Source organism: Bufo gargarizans, chromosome 10 (genome assembly GCF_014858855.1).
Source record: "Bufo gargarizans isolate SCDJY-AF-19 chromosome 10, ASM1485885v1, whole genome shotgun sequence".
Classification (NCBI taxonomy): Eukaryota; Metazoa; Chordata; class Amphibia; order Anura; family Bufonidae; genus Bufo; species Bufo gargarizans.
Window position 1 is genome coordinate 33,919,397 of NC_058089.1, and position 9,695 is coordinate 33,929,091.

General features: G+C 45.8%; 1 protein-coding gene across 1 annotated transcript; it reads right to left on the reverse strand.

The window, feature by feature from the left end:
- Nucleotides 1–368: 368 nt before the first annotated feature.
- On the reverse strand, nt 369–2,382 carry LOC122921113. The gene is made up of 5 exons (XM_044271071.1): nt 2,324–2,382; nt 2,176–2,234; nt 1,709–2,089; nt 1,358–1,492; nt 369–1,019 (listed from the first exon to the last, which is right to left on the reverse strand). The coding sequence occupies exons 1-5, from the start codon at nt 2,329–2,331 to the stop codon at nt 388–390; spliced, it is 1,215 nt and encodes a 404-aa protein (XP_044127006.1). The 5' UTR covers nt 2,332–2,382; the 3' UTR covers nt 369–387.
- Nucleotides 2,383–9,695: the final 7,313 nt, after the last annotated feature.

Here is a 9,695-nt window from a genome sequence, read left to right on the forward strand (position 1 = left end):
TTGGACCAAGGACCACTGTAGCAGTTTCCCGGAGGAGAGACTCCTTTGCTGAATATTTCTGCTCCACTGCAGGAAGAGTGGACTGGCAGGACCAAATGATTTAAATTATTATAATTTATTTTTTTCATAAAAAATTAAGTCAATTTGAATATATTCTTGATGCAGTTTGGTTGCGTGATTATGTTGGTGGGTGAATACAGTAGTGTGTATTGTTTTTCAAAACCTGTTTTGTAAAATTAGTTTGTTTCATAAACTTCTTTTTAAAACCATACATTGAGTCTTGTTGCATATATTGATCTCCACATACTGGAGGAGCGACAAATACTTGTGTCACTCTTCCAGCACTGTGATATTATGTCAGGCCTCTCTTCTACACACTACTGCTTGTCAACATAATCTCCCCACGCTGAAGGAGCGACAAATACTTGTAGTAATGAGGAGGAGAGGGAGAAAAGTGGTGAGAAAATAGCTCGGGGGGTTGGGACTGGGATGGGGCGGCTGGAAAGGTGGATGGGGCGGCTGGGAAAGGGGATATGTGTGGGATGGAGGATAGGGCTGGTGAGGGGGAAGGGATGTGGGGCGTTGTGGCACTTGCCACAAGACGCAGTCCACTTGTCTTCTGGCCTCAAACTGTTGGTCAGGAGTGAACTGTTCCATCACGGGGAGTAACAATATCAAATAGTAATGCACAGGATTCATTTGCGATGTCAACACCGCCCCCTCCTGAAGACGCCGCAAATTATCCTCCAAAGTGGCAACTCTATTTGTGAATCCCATCAAGGACTTGTAAACGAGCCTTGTGAGATCCTCGTAGTCCTCCTGACAGCTCCTACCTGTCCTCTGGCGACGCATGAGGGCCTCGAATAGTGGGGCTAATCGGGCCATCGTTGAGTCGCGAGAGGGCACAGGTAGGGGAACATTGAAGTCCTGACCAGTTGCTTGAGCTGAACGAGAGGGACCCGCGGTGGCCGACTCAACAGGGACCGCCTCCTGGGGATCTTCGAGTACTGCTTGATGTTCTGTAAAGCAAAAAAAAAACACAATTAGCAATTGTATTTCAGTGGAGAACCTCTGAATAGAGGTGAACAAAGCTACTTCTGATGCTACATAGGAAGTTGCATTGCAAATAAATTACATACAAGTAGTGTACATAGATAGAGCCCATACATTCTATTAGTGCACAGAAAAGTTTCTATGTACAATATGTATATGTATAATCTTAAGCATGCTATGCTCATCTCTACTCCACAAAATACTATGTGGATGTCCAAGACAGAGTGCCAAATGACAGTCTGCCTGGGCCATACATATAGATTGGATAACATAATTCAGAATCTCTATAAACATAATATCTTACCTTCGCAGCTCAAGGGTTCTTCGTAGGAACCCCAAGGCGGCAGTATAGCGATATGCCCTAGAGCACGAAGTTCCTCGTTAAAGTCCTTCTTGTAGCGGTCCCTAATAGAACGCCACCGAACCATGATTGTCGACCCTGGAACAAAAAAATTAAAATAAAGTTTAGTCTTTAAAATACCTTATTTTTTTACATAAAAAATGGTTTACTACTTAATTGATCTAACCACAACAACAATAAAAATAAATTTGTTGTTAAACTATCGGTGGCAGTGACCCACATCAACTAGACGGTAAACCACTTCTGAGCAATAAAACATACATGTATGCTATCTACAAATGAAATACTGTATACTTATGGCACTGATCCTGTTGCCTGTCTCCGAGGTCCTCTCAATTTGGCACAATTGCCTCACATATCTTGTGCCAGAGGAGCCGGGTTGCTTGGTGGTCTGCATGGCGGCGGTCAGTGTGGTCCCACAACGGTGGGCGCTCCTCCACCATCTGGATGAGGAGGTCATTGTCGATAAAAAAAACTGCTGACGTCCACCTAATCCATTCTGGTGGAGACTCAGGAATCCAAAAAAATAAAAAATAAGATAAAAATTAACATAATGTTTGAAACTCTTTAAATTACTTTGATTGAAAACACTCACACGACCCCGACCGCCGCGTGCTCCCGACTTCCTCTGGCAGAGGCTCGACGACCTCTGTGAGAGGCAACGAGACGAGATGGCTGTAAAATACAAAAAAAAAAATGATAATTTAAGAACATACAATAACATGTTTTTTTGAGAAAAAAAATATAAATTAAACACCTACCATTGTCCTCCACCCCCGACTTCCTCCTCTGTAGACCTTTCTTGGCCGGGATGCATCTCCTCCAGAGACGATGACTGAGAAATTAAATAAAAATAATTAGAATAATGACACAATATTACAGTTGGGAATGCTATCCAACTTGGCCTACCGTATCATGTCTGTTGTCGAGGAGGAGAGCTCCCGGCCTCACTTAAAGAAGATATGCCTATAGAAAAAAAAAAAATTATAATATTTGACCTTTACACAAGACAACAGACCCACAAAAATATTACTTATTTGTCATTTTTGCAAAAATAATGAAGGCGGGCGGGCTATCAACAAGGCCGGAAGGCTGTTTGGCAGGCAGGCTGTCAGGCGGGCGGGCTGTCATACAGGCGGTCGTGTTCTGTGACCGGCTGGCGGGTTGTCTGCCACATGTGGTTTTTATTTTTTTCTAAAAAATTTATAAAAGGAGTGGTAGTCATATTCTTGTATGTCTGACTACTACTCCTGGCATCCACTATGTACTTATACTACCTGCAGTCCCTATGCAAAAGTACAAAGGGACTGCAGGTAGTATAAGTGCATAGTGGATGCTAGGAGTAATAGTACCTAGGACTATCTGCAGTCCGTATGTACTTTTGCAGAGGGACTGCAGGTAGTATAAGTACATAGTGGATGCTAGGAACTACTCCTAGCATCACCTTTGCACTTATAACTAAGTACATAGGAGCTGCTTATATTTCTTTTTTCTATTGTTTCACAACAACATCAACAAATGTTATACTCACCTTCAATGGCGTGCTGCCTTCTCCCTCGCAGGTTGAGCAAAGAGACAAACAGGAAGCTGCGCAACCAGCTCCTCCTATATCCCGGCGCAGGCACAGACCGGAAAACCGGATCCGGCATTAATACAATGAGGCAATTTCGGAACACTTGGTACCGGATCCGGCATTAATACAATTCAATGGAAATTAATGCCGGATCCGGCATTCCGGCAATTGTTCCGAAATTTTGTCCGGAGAAAAAACCGCAGCCTGCTGTGGTATTTTCTCCGGCCAAATACCGTAAAGGGATGGAACGGAAGACATCCTGATGCATGATGAACGGATTGCTTTCCATTCAGAATGCATTAGGACAAACGGATGCGTTTTTTTTCGGGTATTGAGCCCCTATGACGGAACTCAATACTGGAAAACTTTAACGCTAGTGTGAAAGTACCCTTTAAACAGTGACTTACTGGTGACGTCCACACGGATTTGGGTTGTTCACTTTCCTTTACTTCTTCATCTAGTTCAGATCCTCATGCATGGACATCTTTGGCCAGGTTTTCACTACCCCCTCTGCTATATACAGACACCAAGATTAATAAATGGCACATGGTAGATGGGGTCTGTTACAAATCATGGCCAAGTAAAATAGGTTAAACCTCTGCCTTGACTTATTGCTTCTGCAGTCAATCCTCCACCCTCTATAGGAAAGAACCCCCTATCCAGCTGCACCTTTAAAACTGCCATCCTGTAGCGTTCAACAATACTGTGCTGCTGCCCATGAAAATAATGTACTGCCAAAATAAAAGTGCCAAAGGGTGCAGCTACAGAACTAGAAAATGATGGGGCCCAATGCAGACTTTAGGTATCAAACCCCAGACCAGACCCCCCAAAAGACCCTAGATTAGCCCCAAATTCATGTGGATCCCTATAATTCTTTCCCCTCCATCTCCTAAATCCGACCTCAGATCAGACCAAAATGTACAAAAATGTTTCTCCACCCTTTTGTAAATTTGTGTACTTTTTGTATTTATTGCATTTTTGTATGTTAAAAACCCCCAAATAAACAGATCTGATTAAAAAAAAAAGACTTCAGAGCAGATCTCAAAGCAATGTCCTTTATAACCCAACTCCCCCTCCATCAGTCACACCCCAAAGTAATGGCCCCTATAATCCCCCCACCTACTCAACCCTCCTACATCTCATAAATCAGACCTGAGATCAGACAAAAATAAACAAATACAACTTACCTCTCCTGTTCCAGAAAGTGCCAGCACTCTGGAGATCCAGCATGCTCGACTTAACATCACAGTACGTGTGTATGCACATTACATCCTTGCACTGAACACTCTCAGAACACAGCACAGTGTGGCACCCGGAGCAGTAGACCAGGGAACGGTGAGTAATAACAACGCTAGCAGCACTACACGCACTGCTCCCAGGCCTCCTGTACACAGTTACAATAAAAATAAAAAATAAACACATGCATACATTAAAATAAAGTTTAAGTGAGCCCGACCCACCCCCCAGACATTCCTCACCATTTAAATAAAATAAAAATCCCTGCCGGACAATATTTTTTGGTCCCAAAAAGAGGACATATCCATATTAACCCCTTAAGGACACAGGGCGTACCGGTACGCCCTATTTCCCGAGTCCTTAAGGACCAAGGGCGTACCGGTACGTCCTGACTTAAAATCGGCATTCCGGCGCCGCGGGGGTTAATCGGAACGGGATTTCGGCTGAAATCATTCAGCCGGCATCCCGTAACAACGCAGGGGGGGGTCATTTGACCCCCCCGTATCGGCGATCGCAGAAAACCGCAGGTCAATTCAGACCTGCGGTTTTCTGCGTTTCCGGTCCATTCGGGTGTCCGGTGACCCGATGAACCGGAAAAAGACTGCGATCGGTGGCGTAATTATACACCACCAATCGCAGTCCGAGGATTTGAGGAGGCGGTGCTGGCCCTGGTGCTGAACACTGCTGTCCAGGGTGCTGATTGGTGCAGGGGAGAGAGGCGCGAGATTCAAACTTCCTGCGCTCCTCTCTCCCCTCCTCTTCCTGTTCTGCACGAGCACCCGGCAGCATCGTCCAGCACCAGCTCCTGTGTCCCCCTAATCGCCATCCATCACCCTCCTGCACCCATCGCCACCCAGGTAGGTTAGGGTCAGTGAGGGAGAGGCATCGTTAGGCAGGGAAAGAAGGGAAAAGTTAGTTAGGAAAAAAAAAAAAAAAAAAAAAACTTTTAACTTTTACACAAAACTTTTTTTGATCCATCTATCAGACCCCAGACCCCCCCCTGCCACTTGCCCCCCCCTACCAGCCCCCCACCACCACCAGCCCCCCCACCCCCTCCACCCATCCCCCCACCACTCCCCCCAACCCCCCCCCCCCCACCACTAGCCCCCTCACCACCACTTTTTTTTCTGCGTTCGCTGACTGGTCGGCACTTTTTAGCGTCCGTCCACTGTTAGCGCATCGCCTGCCCCACCGCTGATCAGCGTTGTACCGCTAATCAGCAACTTTTTTTTTTTCCTAACACTTGCCCTTTTTTCCTTTTTTTAGTACGCGAACACCCGTTGCCCCCACACACACGCACATATAATAAAGTTTTACACACACGCACACCTACACGCACACACACCCATGGCCCGCCGGGTGTTCTCGGCCGAGGAGGCATATGCCCAGATTGCCTCCGACTCCGAGAGCCCCAGTGAGGATGAGGATGACCCCACATTCCTCTTATCATCAGCATCCTCCTCATCATCATCGGATGACGATGAGCCACCAAGGCGGCGGAGACGCCGCCAGGCGGAGCCAGGGGCCGCACATGCTAGGGATCCTGTGGCCCACCCTAGTACGAGCCGCCCTGGGGTTCGTACTGGTTTCCCGGCCCACCAAATAAGTTCACCGGAGACCCCTGCCGATGAACTTAGCTGGTGTCCCCCAGTGGACTTTGAGCCTGAGATTCCGGATTTCGCTGGCAATCCTGGAATCCAGATTCCCACAGTGGGGTTTACTGAAATTGACTATTTTAGTTTTTTTTTCAGTAACCCACTGGTGAATTTGATGGTGGAGCAGACGAATCTGTACGCCCAACAGTTCGTCGCTCAAAACCCAGGCTCAGTTTTGGCTAGACCCGGTGGCTGGACGCCGGTCAGTGCAGCCGAAATGAGGACATTTTGGGGCCTCGTGCTGCATATGGGTCTAGTCCAAAAACCCAGTGTCAGGCAATACTGGAGTGGGGACGTCCTGTACCAGACCCCACTGTACAGTATGGTCATGACACGCTCCCGGTTTGAGGCCATCCGGAAATGTCTGCATTATTCCGATAATGCAGCATGTCCACCCCGAGGTGATCCTGCCTATGACCGGCTGTATAAGATACGGCCTGTCATCGATCACTTTGGGGCCACATTTCAGCAGGCCTACGTACCTGGAAGGGAGGTCGCGGTTGATGAGTCGCTCATTGCGTTCAAGGGGAGACTCAGTTTCCGCCAATATATTCCCACAAAGCGAGCGAGGTATGGCGTGAAGCTATACAAAATTTGTGAGAGTACCTCAGGGTACACTTACAAATTTCGTGTGTACGAGGGGCGAGATTCCCGTATTCAACCCCCAGAATGTCCCCCCACTCTGGGTGTTAACGGGAAACTCGTGTGGGACCTTATGTACCCACTGCTGGATAATGGTTACCACTTGTACGTGGATAACTTTTATACCAGCATTCCCTTGTTCAGGTCCCTTGCCGCCAGATCTACGTTCGCTTGTGGGACCGTGCGGAAAAATCAGCGCGGCCTCCCTGCCTACCCCCTCCAGGTACCTATCCCCAGGGGTGAGACCCGTGCACTTACCAGTGGAAACCTGTTGCTGGTCAGGTATAAGGACAAGAGGGATGTCCTTATGCTGTCCACAATCCACGGTAACGGCACCACCCCAGTCCCTGTGCGAGGTACCGCGGCAACGGTCCTCAAGCCCGATTGTATCGTCGACTACAATCGGTATATGGGAGGAGTTGATCTCTCGGATCAAGTCCTCACGCCATATAACGCCATGCGCAAAACCCGGGCATGGTACAAAAAAGTTGCGGTCTACTTGGTGCAGGTTGCCATGTACAACTCTTTTGTACTATCCCGAAGCGCTGGCAGCACAGGGACATTCCTCCAATTCTATGAGGCAGTCCTCAAGGACCTGATCTTTTCGGACCGGGAAAGAGCAGGCCGGAGTACCTCGGGAACTGGAGGCGCCCGGATCGTCCCTGGCCAACACTTTCCAGGTGTGGTCCCCCATACTGGAAAGAAGGGACGAACCCAAAAAAAGTGCAGAGTGTGTCGCAGGAGGGGGATACGGAAGGACACCACCACTCAGTGCGACACGTGCCCCGATCATCCGGGCCTCTGCGTTATCGATTGCTTCAGGGAGTATCACACTTCCATGGAGTACTAAATTTTTATAATCCCCAACAGTTCACTAGAGAACATAAAACACTATGGCTCTCAGACTTTGGAGACACGAAAACTATTTTTCTTTCCCCCAAAAATATTAGTTTTAGTGCAGGCATCCTCAAACTGCGGCCCTCCAGATGTTGTAAAACTATAACTCCCAGCATGCCCAGACAACCTACAGCCATCAGCAGGGCATGGTGGGAATTGTAGTTTTACAACATCTGGAGGGCCGCAGTTTTAGGATGCCTGCTTAGTGTCTCCAAAGTCTGAGAGCCATACATATTGGGCATCGTCGCGTGCGTAAAAGTCGTCGCTATAAAAATAACTTTTGACCAAACGCCTCGGATGAACGGTGTTAAAAATATAAAATAAAAACGGTGCCAAAACACCTATTTTTGGGCAAAATTTCAATTTAAATCCATTTTGCCGGTAATAAAGCAAGGGTTAACAGCCAAACAAAACTAAATATTTATTGCCCCGATTCTGTCGTTTGCAGAAACACCCCATATGTGGTCGTAAATGGCTATATAGCCGCACGGCAGGGCATAGAACGAAGGGAACGCCATACGGTTTCTGGAAGGCAGATTTTGATGGACAGTTTTTTTTTTGACACCATGTCCCATTAGAAGCCCCCCCTGATGTAGCCCAGACTAGAAACTCCAAAAAAGTGACCCCATCTAAGAAACTACACCCCTCAAGGTATTCAAAAGTTACTTTACAAACTATGTTAACCCTTTAGGTGTTCCACAAAACTAAATAGCGAATGTAGAAACAATTTTAGATTTTAATTTTTTTGTTACATTGCCTCAAAAAAGAGTAATATAGAGCAACCAAATATCAAATTTACCCCAAAAATAGTCCCAAAACAACAACCACCTTATCCCGTAGTTTCCTAGATGGGGTCACTTTTATGGAGTTTCTACTCTAGGGGTGCATCAGGGGGCTTGAAAGGGTACATGGTGTAAATAAACCAGTCCAGCAAAATCTGCCTTCCAAAAACCATATGGCGTTCCCCTTCTTCTATGTCCTGCCGTTTAGCCAAATAGTAGTTTACCACCACATATGGGGTGTTTCTGCAAACTACAGAATCAGGGCAACCCATTTTGAGTGTTGTTTGGCAGTTAACCCTTGTTTTACTCCTAGAAAAAATTGATTATATTGGAAAATTTTCCAAAAAATTGAAATTTCATAATTGTTTCTCCATCTGCCATTAACTCTTGTGGAACACCTAAAGGGTTAACAAAGTTTGTAAACCCAGTTTTGAATACCTTGAGGGGTGTACTTTCTTAGATGGAGTCACTTTTTTGAAATTTCTATTCTAGGGGTGCAACAGGGGGCTTCAAATGGGACATGGTATAAACAAAACCAGTCCTGCAAAATCTGCCTTCCAAAACCCATATGGTGTTCCCCTCCTTCTATGTGCTACCGTTCGGCCAAACAGTAGTTTACGACCACATATGGGGTGTTTTTGCAAACTACAGAATCAGGGCAACCCATTTTGAGTGTTGTTTGGCAGTTAACCCTTGTTTTACTCCTAGAAAAAATTGATTATATTGGAAAATTTTCCAAAAAATTGAAATTTCATAATTGTTTCTCCATCTGCCATTAACTCTTGTGGAACACCTAAAGGGTTAACAAAGTTTGTAAACCCAGTTTTGAATACCTTGAGGGGTGTACTTTCTTAGATGGAGTCACTTTTTTGAAATTTCTATTCTAGGGGTGCAACAGGGGGCTTCAAATGGGACATGGTATAAACAAAACCAGTCCTGCAAAATCTGCCTTCCAAAACCCATATGGTGTTCCCCTCCTTCTATGTGCTACCGTTCGGCCAAACAGTAGTTTACGACCACATATGGGGTGTTTTTGCAAACTACAGAATCAGGGCAACCCATTTTGAGTGTTGTTTGGCAGTTAACCCTTGTTTTACTCCTAGAAAAAATTGATTATATTGGAAAATTTTCCAAAAAATTGAAATTTCATAATTGTTTCTCCATCTGCCATTAACTCTTGTGGAACACCTAAAGGGTTAACAAAGTTTGTAAACCCAGTTTTGAATACCTTGAGGGGTGTACTTTCTTAGATGGAGTCACTTTTTTGAAATTTCTATTCTAGGGGTGCAACAGGGGGCTTCAAATGGGACATGGTATAAACAAAACCAGTCCTGCAAAATCTGCCTTCCAAAACCCATATGGTGTTCCCCTCCTTCTATGTGCTACCGTTCGGCCTAAACAGTAGTTTACGACCACATATGGGGTGTTTTTGCAAACTACAGAATCAGGGCAACCCATTTTGAGTGTTGTTTGGCAGTTAACCCTTATTTTACTCC